This window comes from Zalophus californianus, chromosome 13, assembly GCF_009762305.2.
Source record: "Zalophus californianus isolate mZalCal1 chromosome 13, mZalCal1.pri.v2, whole genome shotgun sequence".
NCBI lineage: Eukaryota > Metazoa > Chordata > Mammalia > Carnivora > Otariidae > Zalophus > Zalophus californianus.
The window spans coordinates 94,918,197-94,934,379 of NC_045607.1; the positions used below are offsets into that span (position 1 = coordinate 94,918,197).

The window sequence follows — 16,183 nt, forward strand, 5'->3', positions numbered from 1 at the left end:
TTAAGATTTTATTTATTTATTTATTTGAGAGAATGAGAGAGAGAGAGAGAGAGAGCACGAGCGGGGGGAGGGTGAGAGGGAGAAGCAGACTCCCCGCCGAGCAGGGAGGCCGATGCGGGACTTGATCCTGGGACTCCAGGATCATGACCTGAGCCGAAGGCAGTTGCTTAACCAACTGAGCCACCCAGGTGCCCAGGAAATATGTATTTTGTAAAGAAAAAGAACAGGACTTCATACTGATGTTCCCAATTCTAATTTAACCATATATTCTTTGTTTTAAATTTGTTTATCTTATACGAGGAATCTAGGTTCCCAAGATTATTAACTATCTTACAATATACAAACAATAGTTTCAAAGTAAGAATGCCACTATTACAACAACAAAAGTACTGAATGAAGTATATGGTGTTTTAGGGAGCTCTCTATTTGTCTTTAGAATATGTTCCTCGAGGACGTGTGGCAGAAATACAATGGTTTTGGGCGCCTGGGTGGCTCAGTTGGTTGGGCGACTGCCTTCGGCTCGGGTCATGATTCTGGAGTCCCGGGATCGAGTCCCGCATCGGGCTCCCTGCTCGGCGGGGAGTCTGCTTCTCCCTCTGACCCTCTTCTCTCTCGTGCTCTCTCTCATTCTCTCTCTCTCAAATAAATAAATAAAATCTTAAAAAAAAAAAAAAGAAATACAATGGTTTTCTTTGTGACAACATGTCAACGACCTGACATTCTGATAAGGGCTTTAGCTTGTTTTTGGTTTTTAGGAATTGCTATTTCCTATTTAATATTATTTTGACTATATTAAACGTTTATAAAATTCCAAAGTCAAAACTGTAACAAGGTCTATGAAGAGAAGTCTTTCTTCTTTGCCGGTCCCATATGCTGTACTCCATCATTCCCCATAGGTTCATTCTTTTACATCCCATCCCCTTCCACAATTCCCACACAATTTATGACACAGAAAGATTTTTCTTTTCTCTCTCTCTCTCTCTCTCGAGGTTTTTTTACTCTTTACTTTTTAAAGATTATCAGTATATCCTCACTCTTTACCAATACACAGAGAATTTCCTTATTCTTTTTACAACTGACCAGTATTCCATTATGTGGATATTTTATTTAGCCAGTTCCTTACAGACAGACACCTACCTGTTTACCTTCTTTTACTACTACAAACAATCCATAATGCGTGACTTTGGACGGCATTTTACGTTTTCTGGCCTAACTCTGGGCGAGGTTCCTCGCTGAGTGAACGGAGATGCTGCCTGGTCCCTGGTCCTGGTCCCTCCCTCCAGGGATGGGGGTCCTGCACAGCCCCCGGACCAGACCACGTTGATGAGCTTGTGAATGTTTTCATGTGAGGCAAATCTGGTCAGTGGTGGTGGTGTGCAAGGGTACTCGCAGTATGCATTTCTCTTATCATGAACGAAACGAAGCATCTCTTTGTGTTCCCACGTCATCTCATTTTTTCTTCAGTGAACCGGTTAGCTGGGCATTTCCCCCTCTTCTTCTTCTGCATAGGTTTTTAAGAGGGCTCTTTGTACATTAGCCCTGTATCTGTGATGTAAGTTGCAAACTTGCAACAGTCTCCTAGTTTGCCATGTCTCTTAACTTTGCATTTTTAAAAGACCTGCAGTCAATTTATTAATCTTTTCTTTTAGTGTTTCTCATTTTTGAGTCAAGGGAGATTTTTTTCCCACTCCCAGGGTGTACTTTATTCTACTCCTACGGCGTCATTTTTCACATCTTTGACATATGTGAAATTTTTCCTAGTGTATCAGAAAAAGACCCAGTTTTATTTTAGCAACAAAAACATTTTTAAACAAATGTACAATTTAACTCCTAAATGATAAAGCCTGAATACTGCTTGGACTGTTATGACTTGTACATCTATTTTTCCTCAGGAATATTCTTCCAGAACAAATTTGCAATGCTGAAGAAGATGGTGATTCGACCCTGGAGCATCTTCATCTTGAAAACAATTATATTAAAACAAGAGAAATATCATCCTATGCATTTTCATGCATAAGATCATACTCAAGTATAGTTCTTAAACCACAAAATATCAAATAATTCCAGGTTTTTGTTCATCACTTGTAACCTGTACTCCTGTATTTGCTGCAGCAGCATTTGTCATTGATAAGTGAGACCGCACCTGACTTACCACCCCACAAAGAAACAACCAAAACATACCCCAAGTTTACTTCTCCACCAGTTTTAGGGAAAGTTACAGCTTCACACTCCAGAAAAAAAGCCCTTTAACTGCAAGCTTCCTTAGAGAACAGGATTTTATTCACTGTTGACTTAGACTGGGAAAATCTGGAGCAAAGTAAGTATGTCCTTTACAACTGACCTGAGTATTGCTATCAGCTGAAACCCTCAAGGTCCCTTTAAAAATTAATGTGTGTTATGGTTCAAGACCAAGAAGTATATGAGAGAAAATAATAGCTGGAATTTATGAATTAGTGTTCTGTTAATTATCCTACTGTTAAAACAATAATCTACTCATTTTCTGTAAGATCCTATACTACAATTATTGTATAATATACTTAATGATTGGCTTTGCTCTAATTCCTCACACGTGAAATTAAAACACTACTGTCATGTAACTTCCTGGTTTTGAGACTTGTAGTATGGTTACACAGTGGTTATTAACATTAGAGGAAGGTATATGTGAATTCTACACTATTTTGAAACTTTTCTGCAAGTCTAAAATTTCTGTGTCAGTCTAAAAAATTTTAAGATCAACCTCATTATTCTTTATTCAAGATCAAAAGATTTTATGGAAAGTAGTGGAGTTTGCTTAAAATATATTAATTGTCCGTGCTACAACCTTATAAACATAAACCTAAGGCACGCATTTTTTGAAAATTTTTGCTCCATTGGTCATTGTTAGCACCTACCTTCTTTGCCCTAATGTGCTCACAAGTATCCTTTTATTCAGTTCAATTTAACATAAAGTTCTTAGCATTTACCATGTACTAGAAGCTACCAAAACCATATGGTATTAAAATTTTCATTATGTGATGATCTTTTGTCATTATTTCTAGACTAATTTATAAAGGACGCGGATAGAAACTGCGTTGACTTCTCTTGCTGTTCTCAATTTTGTGTCTACAAAACACCAGACTAGGAGCTTATGTTCAGATCACTTTAACTTTTCAAACTTCAGTGACCAGATCTTGTAATAGTTGTCTGCCCCACGGAGGGAGCTCCCAGCCCCACTTCACAGGCTGTCAGAGAACCAGGGAGCCATGAAAAACATCTGCCAAGTGTGGCATGCAGGAGAGTGCACTTATTATCAACCTTCCAGATCAAAGTGACAGCCACCAGCATAGTCACCAAAGCTAGTTCTTTTTTTTTTTTTTTAAAGGTTTCATTTATTTATTTGACAGAGAGAGACAGCAGAGAGGGAGAAGCAGGCCTCCTACTGAGCAGGGAGCCCAATGCGGGGCTCGATCCCAGGACCCTGGGATCATGACCTGAGCCGGAGGCAAATGCTTAACGACTGAGCCCCCTAGGTGCCCCCAAATCTAGTTCCTGAGCAACTTTCTAAGATGTGAGTTTGATTTTATGATTTTATCCCATTTGAGCTAATTCTATTTATTTATTATTTTTTTTAAGATTTATTTATTCGAGAGAGAGAGAGAGAGTGCATGCACAGGGCGTGGGGGGGCAGAGGGAAAGAATCTCAAGCAGACTCTCTGCTGAGTGCAGAACTCGATCTCACAACCCTGACATCACGACCAGAGCTGATACTGAGTCAACTGACTGGGCCACCCAGGCACCCCTTATTTATTTATTTATTTTTTTTAAGGATTTTAAGTAATTTCCACACCCAGTGTGGGGCTTGAACTCACGACCCTGAGATCAAGCGTCATGCTCCATGGACTGAGCCAGCCAGGCACCCCACGCTAATTTTATTCCTAAGCCCTTCCTTCTAAGCACCCTCTTGTAATAGCTAGGATTTTGAGATTGTAACATGAACAACAATAGTAATACGATGAAGGCTGTTAGAATCAGGGCAGGTGGCTAAGAGCAGAAGCAGAATCTTATGGAACAAAAAGTTGAGATTTATAACCACTTTAGGAAAGTACGAGCATAATGAATTTAAACTGGCCAAGTTGAATGTGAGACAGGTAAAAACAAGAAGATAGTCATTCATCTCTTTAACAAGAACCCTTCCGTTATACTTCCTGCTGTGTGAATATAAATGTACTGACATAAATCACTTAAGGCAGTCTAGGCAGCAAAGTTTAAGGTGAGTCAACAGAGTTTGCATCCTGGGACAATGCAGCTGGATACTGAGCCATTCCTGCACTCATTTCTCCTTCTGACGTGAACTTGTGTTCCAGATGCTATTCTAGAGAGAGACGGGAATAAACAGAACTGAAGAGGTCTCTACTCTCTGGGAACACATAGTATGGTAGGGAAAATAAGCAGAACATCAGAGAGACAGTCACATCAAGGCCAACCAAGGGCAATGAAGTCAGCAGAACAGGGTGGTGATGTGGTGAAGCTGGGGTCCTTAGCTCCCAGATCCTGGGTCTCAAGAGTGTGCAAGCCCCATGAGCTGCAGCAAGGTGCTGCCTCCACAGCAGCTGTGCAGTGATTCTGGGCTCCAGTGTACATGAAGACCGCACTGTGCAATTGGGATACCCTGCCAGAACAGAGTCTCTAGGAAGGCTGAAAATCAGAGTGATTGAAGGAAGTGTTGTTCTTAAGTTGGAAGACACTTTTATTTCTGATTTTATAACTTAAAATATAAAATATGTCTAGCATTGAACTTGTTCGGCCTTGAAATTTCATCATGTCCTGGATAGGAAGTTTGAATTCCTTTAAAAGAAAGAGTGATAAATGTCTTTATAGCGAACATTCTTCATGATATGTTAAAAACAAACATGTTCTGCTTGGCTTCAGAAATATGTAATTACTAACACACATGTACGCTAAGAAAGTTCTGTGTAGCTATGACCTAAGCTATTAATGGTGTGTCATCTGTGCACATACATACAAAGACTGCTAACCATATTTTTAATTTTCAGATATGGCTTAAGATTATTACAAAAAAGCACTAAAGATATGACAAAGACACATAAAGCCTGGAATTATAAGGAAATAACTATACCAGGAATCAGGCCTGGGTGCCCGCCTTGATCTCCAATGATTAGTTTACAGCCATTTTACTTGTCTGGGATCACTTGATTCAATCATAAAATAATGTGTCTGGAACAGATCAGTGGTTTTCAAGGGGTCTGTGGCACACTGGGGTGAAAATGTCCCTGAAGAAGTGCACTCTCCTTCAGTCAGAGCAACTTTGCTACCTTCAGAAAGATTGGCTGCTCCTGCCCTCCCATGCTTTTTCTTAGAACCAATGGACAGGTGCTATCTGACTCACAAACCAAGTTTTAAGATTCACAAAGAACATGCACCTAAGTCCCTGGTCCTTCCCTAACCCTTAGTCCAACTCCCCTTCACTCCTACAACACATGGCCGGAGAGCCTTGGCCTGAGCAAAGGCTTCTCAGGTGCATGGATTACAGCTGCCTGGACACGGCCAGCCTCCCTGTGTGCTGGGCAAGGAAGCCTAGTTGGCACGTCTGCTCCTTTGCAGCTCCACCACAGTGGGGTGGGGCTGCTGGCCTCTTACCAGAAACACCTGGGAAAGCAAGCGGCTGAGGGAGCACAGGTGAGGACGCTGCGCCAAGAGTCGGTGGGTGCCACTTGGAAGCCACATGGGGCATGTGGCTGAGCCTGGACTTACTCTGCTTCTTCTGACCGAAGTCCAAAAAGCGGAAAGTCTGGACACCTGAGTGGGCACTGGGCACCTGGTATAGTGGGTGCTACCAACAGAGGTGAGCAAGACCCAACGCCGTCTCTGTGGGCTTGCACTGTCCACTGACCCCACACATCGCCGAGGGAGTCAGCCTCACCAAGTCAAAGTTAATTACTCCTTAAGATGACTGCTTTCATTACCATAGAAAAAAAGAAAAAAATTCCTTTTTTGTAGTGTCTTCGTCTGGCTTTGGTATCAGGGTAATGCTGGCCTTAAAGAATCAATTTGGAAGTTTTCCTTCCTCTTTTATTTTTGTGGAATAGTTTGAGAAGAATAGGTATTAGCTCTTCTTTAAATGTTGGGTAGAATTCACTTGTGAAGCCGTCTGGTCCTGGACTTTTGTTTGTTGTTGGGAGTTTTTTGATTAGTGATTCAATGTCTTTGCTGGTTACTGGTGTGTTCAAATTTCCTATTTCTTCCTGTTTCGGTTTTGGGAGCTTATGTTTCTAGGAATTTATCCATTTCTTCAGGGTTGTCCAATTTGTTGGGAAATAATTTTTCCTAATACTCTCTTATAATCCTTTATATTTCTGTGGTGTCAGCTATTACGTCCCCTCTCCCATTTCTGATTTTATTTGAGTCCTGTCTCCTTTCTTCTTGATGAGACTGGTAAAAGGTTTATCAATTTTGTTTACTTTTTCAAAAAACCAACTGCTGGTTTCATTGATCTGTTCTATTGCTTTTTACTCTGTTTCATTTATTTCTGCTCTAATCTTTATTATTTCTTTCCTTCTACTGGTTTTGGGTTTCGTTCTTTTTCTAGCTCCTTTCCATGTAAGGTTAGTTATCTGAGATTTTTCTTGCTCCTTGAGGTAGGCCTGTATTGCTCTAAACTTCCCTCTTCAAACAGCTTTTCCTGCTTCCCAGTGATTCTGGACTGTTGTGTTTTCATTTGTCTCCATGTACTTTTTTGATTTCCTCTTTCATTTCTTGGCTGACCCATTCATTGTTTAGCAGCATGTTATTTAGTCTCCATGTAATTTTCAGACTTTTTCTTTTGATTTCCAGTTTCACAGTGTTGTGATCAGAAAAAAAATACATGATATGATTTTAATCTTTTAAAAAAATAATTCACCATGATCAAGTGGGATTTAATCCAGGGATGCAAGGATGCTTCAATATTTGCAAATCAATCAATGTGATACATCACATCAATTAGAGAAAAGATAAAAATCATAGATCATCTCAACAGATGCAGAAAATGCATCTGACAAAGCACAACACCTACTCATGATAAAAAACCCTCAACAGAGGTGCCTGGGTGGCTCAGTCAGTTAAGCGTCTGCCTTCAGCTCAGGTCATGATCTCAGGGTCCTGGGATCAAGTCCCGCATGGGGCTCCCTGCTCTGTGGGGAGCCTGCTTCTTCCTCTCCCTCTGTTCCTCCCCCTGCTTGTGCTCTACTCTCTATCTCTCTCAAATAAATAAAATCTTAAAAAAAAAGATCCCTCAACAAAATAGGTTTAGAAGGAACATACTTCAACCTAGTAAGACCATATATGAAAAACCCACAGCAAACATCATACTCAATGGGGAAAAACTAAGAGCTTTCCTTTTAAGGTCAGGAATAAGACAAGGATGTTCAATCTCACTACTCTATTCAACACAGTACTGGAGGTACTAGCCACAGCAATCAGACAAGAAAAAGGAATAAAAGGCATCCAAATTGGTGAGGAAGAAGTAAAACTTACACTATTTGCAGATGACATGAGACTACATATAGAAAACCCTAAAGATTCCATCACAAAACTACTAGAACTGATAAATAAATTCAGTAAAGTCACAGGGTATAAAATTCATATACAGTAATCTTGCATTCCTATACACTAATAATGAAGTAACAGAAAGAGAAATTAAGAAAATAATCCCATTTACAATTGCACCAAAAATAAAATATCTAGGAATAAACTTAACCAAAGAAGTGAAAAACCTGTACTCCAAAATCTATAAAACACTGATGAAAGAAACTAAAGACAACACAAACAAGTGGAAGGATATTCCATGCTCATGGATTGGAAGAACTAATATTGTTAAAATGTCATACTACCCAAACCAATCTACAGACTTACAATCCCTACCAAAATACCGACAGCATTTTTCACAGAACTACGATAATTCTAAAATTTGTATGGAACCACAAAAGATGCCGAATAATGAAAGCAATCTTGAGAAGGAACAAAGCTGGAGGTATCACGATCCCAGATTTTAAGATATACTACAAAGCTGTAGGAATCAAAACAGAAAGAGACACAATGAGGGGCACCTAGGTGGCTCAGTTGGTTAAGCATCTGACTCTTGGTTTCGGCTCAGGTCATGATCTCAGGGTTGAGATCGAGCCCTGTGTCCGGCTCTATGCTGGGCGTGAAGCCTGCTTGGGACTCTCTTTCTCCCTCTCCTGCACACTTGTGCTCACTTTCTCACTCAAAAAAGAAAGAAAGAGACATGTTGATCAATAGTGCAGAATACAGAGCCCAGAAATAAATCCATCCTCATATGGTCAATTAATCTACAACAAAGGAGACAAGAATATATAATGAGGAAAAGGGAGTCTCTTCAACAAATGGTGTTGAGAAAACTGGACAGTTACATAAAAAAGAATGAAACCGGACTTTCTTATCCCATGCACAAAAATGAACACAAAATGGATTGAAAACCTAAATGTGAGACCCAAAACCATAAAACTCCTAGAAGAAAACACAGGCAGTAATTTCTCTGACTTCAATCAAAACGTTTTTCTGGATATGTCTCCTGAGAGAAATTAAAGCAAAACTAAATTACTCGGACAACACCAAAATAAAAAGCTTTTGCACAACAAAGGTAACCATCAATGAAACAAAAAGGTAACCTACTGAATGGGAGAAGATATTTGCAAATTATGTATCTGATAAGGGATTGATACCTAAAATATATAAAGAACTTACACAACCCAACACCCCAAAAACAAGTAATCCAATCGTAATGGGCACTAGATCTGAATAGACATTTTTCTAAGGAAGACATACAGATAGCCAACAGACACGTGAAAAGATGCTCAACATTACTAGTCATCAGGGAAATGCAAATCAAAACCCCAATGAGATACTACCTCAAACCTGTCAGAATGGCTAAAATCAAGAAGACAAGAGGTAACAAGTGTTAATGAGGATATGGAGAAAAAGGAACCCTTGTGCACTGTTGGTGGGAATGTGAACTGGTGCAGCCACTCTGGAAAACAGTCTGGAGGTACCTAAAAAAATTAAAAATAGAACTACCATATGATCCACTAATTTCACTGTTGGGTATTTACCCAAAGAAAATGAAGACACTAATTTGAAAAGGTATATGCACCCCTATCTTTATTGCAGCGTTATTTACAATAGCCATGATATGCAGCCTATGTGTCCAATAGATGAATGGGTAAAGAAGATGTGGAGTATATATACAATGGAATATTACTCAGCCATAGAAAGAATGAAATCCTGCCATTTGCAACAACATAGACAGACGTAAGGGTGTAATGCTAGGTGAAATAAGCCAGACTAAGACAAATACCAAATGACTTCATTCATATGTAGAATTTAAGAAACAATGAAAGAAAAAAGAGACACACAAAAAACCAGCCTCTTAAATACAGAGAACAAACTGGTTGCCAGAGGGGAGGTGAGTGAGATGGAGGGGTGAAATAGGTGAAGGGGCTCAAGAGTATGTTTATCGTGATGAGCAGTGAATAATGTGTAGAATGTTGAATCAATATACCGTACACTTGAAGCTAATATTGTATGTTAATTATACTTCAATTAAAAAAATAAAAACATAACAGGGCGCCTGGGTGGCTCAGTCGTTGGACGTCTGCCTTCAGCTCAGGTCATGATCCCAGGATCCTGGGATCGAGCCCCGCGTCGGGCTCCCTGCTCGGCGGGAAGCCTGCTTCTCCCTCTCCCACTCCCCTTGCTTGTGTTCCTGTTCTTGCTATCTCTGTCTCTGTCAAATAAATAAATAAAATCTTAAAAAAAAAAAAAAGACAAAAACTACCCACAGCGCTAGTTGAAATCTGCCTCTGCACGTACGCATGGACACTACTAAGAGCAGTGAGGTCAGCATGATTAGCCCACTCACACATAAGAATGTGATTATTCCAATAACCATTCAATAGTATGTAGTATAAACCTTTAAATTCATTGTGGGGGGGTGCCTGGGTGGCTGTCGGTTAAGCATCTGACTCTTGATTTCAGCTCAGGTCATGATCTCGGGGTCATGGGATCGAGCCCTGTCGCGGGCTCCACAGCAGCAGGTAGTCTGCTGGACATTCTCTCCATCTGACTCTGCCCCTCCCCACGCTTGCATGCTCGCACGTGCTCTCTCGCTCTCTCAAATAAATAAATAAACATTCTTTAAAAAAATTCATTGGGAAGTGCTAATAAATCTTAACACTTGTTTTAAGATAACTTTAGATTTGGTAAGTATGTGAAAATTTAAGCCACAGATGATTAGCTAAAGGATAAACCCCCCAATTTTTACTGGTGGCTCAAAAGTGTAGTATTGTGTGCTGTAGGCAAAAATGGTTTCCCTGAATTGACAAATTCAGGGTAACAAAGAAAGTCTGTGGTATAATATGGGAGGTAATTGACACTGAATTCAGAGGAGGGAAGAGCATCAGACTTGAGGGACCCTGACATAGGATCTGAGTCAGCAGAGTGGAGGGGATGAGCAGAGGTGAGGAGGGCTCAGGAGACCAGACCTAGCACGAGGAGAAGCGAGGGCACTGTGAGCTCTGAGGGAGGAAGGTCGAGAGAGCAATGGTGTCGGGAAGGGATGGGAGCCAGCACGGCGCGGCTGATGCGACCAGCACAGGTGACAGGAGTCAGAGCAGAAACAGGAACGGCTGTGACAGAGACTTGTACAGAAATATGCTGGGACAGCTGGCTGCCAGCCAAGAGACACAAGAGAAGGGAGCCAGAGAGAACAGCTCATGCCTCAGGGACGATGCAGAGAGGCTGACAGAAAGGGACAATTTGGGAAAGAACATGCTGAATTTGGGGGTTGCCACAGAGTTCAGGCAGGACAATAGTAGAACTGGGAAAAACGGAATCCACAGGCACAGGGAATCTGAGAGGAGATGGGCAGGGGAGCTGAACCCTAATGGGCGCTGGCTCCTGATGTCAAGGGAGTGAAGGGGCCAAGCCCCCTGCCAGTTTCCATCTGACCATGTGGAGCTTCTGGGGTACAAGACAAGATACGCCTAGAAGCCTGGCCCCCTCTCACCTGGCACTCGGGACAGGTGCCACCACCCTGCTGACGGATCTTGTATCATGAGTTAGGTGTGCATTGATTATTTATTGCATATGTGGTGCTGCGTAGTAGACGGACAGGGGTTATATCATGGTTCTCCAAAAAGGTTGTAAAACTAGAAGAACAGAGACAAGTTGTTTCTTGGATCCCTCCATTCTGAGCACCAAATTGGTGCTAAACTGACTGCTGAACCCAGGTCTGAACTGATCAGCTCATGAGCCCTCCAGCGCTGGTATCAACACTGCTCCTAAACAAAACAGAAAGGAATCTGCAAACTCTGAGGACTTTTAAAGGAAAAGTGAGACATAGAACGGAAAAAGATTTATACAGGGTCCTAAAATTAATAAGGAATAATTTATCTTATTAATATTTCCTGACATGGATATCAGAAAACACAGAGTATGTTATAAACAACTAAGCCGTGCTTTGACAACTGGTAATACTCCGTAACCAACTGATTGTTCTGCATAATAACAACATCGACTATGTTCTCAAAAGCCATCATTTAAATATACCATGAATTACTAGGTTCATGGATGCTGACATAAAAGAAGGAACTGCTCAAATTCTGCTGTTTCAGTGAAACCTCAAAGGGCGGTTAAAACCCTCTCTGACATCTATTCTGCCTCCTTCCCTTATTTAGAAAACAGAAAGTTTCCTCATAGGAGATATATTTACAGACTGAAGATGACTGAACTATTCTTCTGTCCACAGTTGAATGTAAATTCAGATCCTCAGTCAACTTAAAATTCAAAAACACTAAAAGTGTGCATGAGGGGCGCCTGGGTGGCACAGTGGGTTAAGCGCCCAACTCCTGATTTTGGCTCAGGTCATGATCTCAGGGTCGTGAGACGGAACAGCGCATGGGGCTGGCTCTGTGCTGAGCATGCAGCCTGCTTAAGATTCTCTCTCTCCTCTCCCTCTGCCCCTCTCCTCCCGACTCCCTAAAATGAAACAAAACAAAAAACCACATGGAAATAGAAGTTTCTGGACAGCTCTAACCTATACAAGAGGACTCCAGGGTCTGCAAATCCAGAAGTCTATTGAAACATGAGGTCCGTCTCATAGTTAAAAATCAAGAACAAGTATCATGGTTCTGACCTGGAGTCCTTATTAGCTGTGGACCTAGTCATGTTAGACTCTGATTTCCAGTGTCCTCACCCATAAAATTGGGGGGAACACCATCTACCTCCCTGGGCTGCTGGGAAGGTCAAATGAGGAGCCACCCATGACTGTGCTCGGCACAGGGTGGACAAAGGATCAGGTGAGCATCCATTCCTTCACTGATAGGTGTCAGGAAACCTGCAGGCAGGGAGGTTTGGTGACTTGCTCAAGGCTGCCTGGACTCTTAATATGGTAGATATTAATTATTCAAGGTAATTAATTCCTTAGATTGTGAAATATAGTGGGGAAAGGAGTGGGCGTATTGCACAGGCCAGGGGTCAGCAGGACGCTATAGCACGTCCACGGCTCTCCCAAACCTGGAGCCCTTGTTCCCACCCTCCGCACAGAGAAGAGTGAAAGCAGGCACACACAGCCAGGGTCTCCATAAACACACAGTGAGTCTGGGATGCAACAGAGTCCAAACTGCTCTTCATCACAGACAGGAGTAATTTAGAAGCTGATGTGAAAAAAATCCTGCTTATTTTAAGAACGAAGAGTAAGTCTTACTTATAAATGTGATTCACTGTGATTACTTATAACACCTAAAATGGAGGAAAAAGTATTTAAAACAGCCAGCCAAACTAGAAGAGTATGTGATCAAGAAAAGTGTCCTGCAGGTAAGATTCTATCTCAGATACCCCAGCAGGGGGTCTGCAGGGATACAGTCCATCTGCGAGCAAGCCTTGGGCCCCCCCCCCCCCCCCCCCGTCCCGCAGCCGGGCACGGCAGGCCACATGGTCCCCCGGGGGAGCTCAAGCATTTCGTGGCTGTCCCTGAAGGCCACCGTCAACAGGGCAGTCATGTGTTAGCACACGTCGGAGCCTGTGCGCCTGAATGCTTCAGCATGTTACTCACATGTCTCTAACATATTACTCACATGTCTCTGCCCTGACGTGCCAAACAGGAACAGTCGAGACCGTGAGCCATGCTGGAATTTGGTCTGTCACACACTGTTATTTGCAAAGAAGCAAATGCTTCTAACTCTGTAAATAGGCCTCAGTGATCACACAACTGAAAATTAAAGGCACGACTATTTCTTCTTTGAAGTTACATTTCTTTCTACATGAAAGTGGATACAATCAAAACTTAAGAGTCGAGCATATTTTTTCCTTTACACAAAATGTGAAGAATGTGAATCCACACAAGGGAAAGCAGATTGCATTAAAAATAACATGTGATTGCACTAAACACGTCTTAGTTTGGAACAGAAAAGGAATGCATCATGCTATTGAAATGTCATGGTGTGTTTCTAAGTAACAGAGTCTCTGTGGTCAAATAAACTTACATTAAACTATCAATTGATAGAAGCAAAACTTTTTACAAGAATCTGCTAAAGGTTGATTTGTTTGACATACGTTGAGAATTACATTCAAAATTACCAAATTTATACTGTCTGAAATGCTAATTCTAGGGCAGTAGTTCTTAACTATGTGAAGGACGGACCCCTGTGAGGTATGAGTGGAGCTGTGATAAGCCCTCCATGAAGAAAAACACACATCTACTAAGACTTCACATGTAACCAGAGGCTCATAAAGCCTCTCTCAATCCTCTGGGGATTCACGCACCCTGGTTAGGAAAACCTGCGTAGGGGAACAGCCTACTTAACTTAAAATTTTACATGTAAATATTTCACTAGAGGTAAGGATAAATCAGTTAAAATTAAGGCAAACTGCCTTTTCCCCTCCACAGTTATTTAGCAATATTTTTAAGGCCAAAGACAAGTTGAAAGAACAATACAATGACCACCTCTATACTCTTCACCTGCATTCACCAATTTACACTGTTTTGTCTGTTCATTTTACCTCTTTCTCCCTCCCAAGTCCACGTCTATACACACATAAGAATTTGCAAGGGACAGGCTGGACCATCCGAATGCAAGCTGCAGATGTCTTAAGACCGTCACCAGAACCAGAGGAGGAAACTCTGAGAACACGGATAGCTCCTGATGTGACCACGGGGCCACGATCCCAATCACTCACATCAGCAAACCCAGGACTGTGTCACCACCGCCCATGCTGAGCTCCCCACTGTCCAACCATGCCCTCAGGGGCTGTGTGTGTGATGCAGAGTTTAACACACGGACCCTCCAGTCTCCTGGGAGTGACCTACGATGGTCACCCCTGCCCAGGGTAGTCTCAGCCCTTCGCTGCTCTGAAGGGTCCCAGCCAGCTCTCTTGTAAAATGCCCCATTTACATTTGTCTGATTGGACGCAGATAAAACATGTCTGACAGGAGTAGCACACAGGTGATGTCGGGCAGGCCCATTACTAGTGATTCTGAGACATTTGGCTGAGGTGGTACCATCTTTCCCTGGTAATTAGAAACAGTTTGTAAGGTGAGACTTGGGGTCTGTGTGAATACTGCCGTCCAGCGACCCTCCACATGGTGGTCTGCGCTTCCATTGACTATCATTGCCTAGATCAGTTAGCACACTGGAGGGGTGCCAGCAGGTGTCTGGTTCTGGCTCCTTCTGCCCCGATCAGCCGGCACTCTTCTAAAGGAAAAGCGCTGTCCCACTGACTCTCTTCTCCCTGTTTTGTACCAACATTTGCATTTGACACGCAATAGTCCATGGCTACCCTTGTGCTCTGCAGGGTGCTCACACTGTCCCTTCATGCTGGCTTCCACACTCCGTCCACACGTCCGCGGTAAACTCTGTGCACTCTGATGCTGGCTGGCATGAGATGTTTCAGGCACATCTTACGCCTTCCCTGGCCCCAACCTGTTACTCGTCATTTCCCCCAGGAGACTTGGTCCTTCCAGTGGGAAATGGTCCTTAGAAACACACATGTGGAAGTCAGATGCATGAGCATTCAGGTCTTCTCAATGGAAAGAGCTAGAAAGTTTATTCGAAGGAAAACTATTACTCGTGCCCTTTCCTCAAAGCACACTGACTTTTCAGACATTGTTTAAAAGATCTGACACCCACACAATATTATAAACTTATTGTAATAAGTCCTTCAATATCCATAAATTCAACTCAATTCATTTTAAATGACAATTCATGTCATTAACTCATTTTCAGAGCAAACCCTCCAACGGCCTGAGGGCACAGGGGGTAGGGGAGGGAGAGCAGCCGGGAACCAGGGACCAGGAACCTGCAGGAAGGAGGCTGCTGCCACCAGGTCAGCCAATGGCTGGAACTGCACAGGACGTCAGGGCCAGCTTTGTCAGATTGGTTTTTTAAGATATGCTATAAATTTGGACTTTGACATAAAATTTCCTGTTTTTTAAAAAGACCATATGCTCCAAACAAAACACATCTGCAGGCTGAATATTGTGCACACGTCATAACCTGCAGTGTAAGTAATTAACCCTAAACCACAGAACCCTGTCCATCCTGAGCGTAACCCCTATGCAACCTCCAGGTGACACAGGAAGAGCATACAGTTTACATCCTCAGGTTTGATGGCCCAGAACTTTCCTAAAATCATACTTGCAAGGCCAGCCCCCTCACACCCCTCAGGGCTTCTCCCACAGCTCTTTCTTGCTTTTCCTCACAGCACTTACACCGTTTTGTGGAATGAGCAATTGACCACACAATTCCTTGTAGCGACCACGAGACATGCTATACAATCCACTCCAATGCACTCAGAAGGCAGGGGCACAGAGGGCACAGAAGCGCCAGAAGCCTCTGGAAAGACATCACACAACTCAGCCTCCTGGTGATTCCTGAGCTTTGAAAGGCGTCTCTTGAGGCCACAGACACCCTGCTCCCCACCTACTTCATTCCGAATTTGTAGGAGATGATTCCCAAGGGCCTTTCCAGTTCTCCTTTGTTTGGGCCAATCGCTGCTCCCCATTTCTACACTAGGAGGTCAGGAAGGAGTCTGAGAAATTATATGCAAGGGTTCCCGCGTCGGGCTCCCTGCTCCGCGGGAAGTCTGCTTCTCCCTCTCCCACTCCCCCTGCTTGTGTTCTCTCTCTCGC

The 16,183-nt window shown here is 42.6% G+C and overlaps 2 protein-coding genes across 7 annotated transcripts in view; one reads left to right on the forward strand and one right to left on the reverse strand.

Annotated features, from left to right (window-relative positions):
* Positions 1-3,008, forward strand: part of ECM2 (extracellular matrix protein 2) — a 31,461-nt gene extending 28,453 nt beyond the window's left edge. Inside the window, 1 exon segment of the mRNA XM_027614362.2 lies at positions 1,893-3,008. Coding sequence (XP_027470163.2) covers positions 1,893-2,061 — 169 coding nt within the window. The 3' untranslated portion in view covers positions 2,062-3,008.
* The window catches only part of LOC113933973 (centromere protein P), a 228,381-nt gene that overhangs the window by 67,304 nt on the left and 144,894 nt on the right, over positions 1-16,183 (reverse strand). The window lies entirely within an intron of this gene.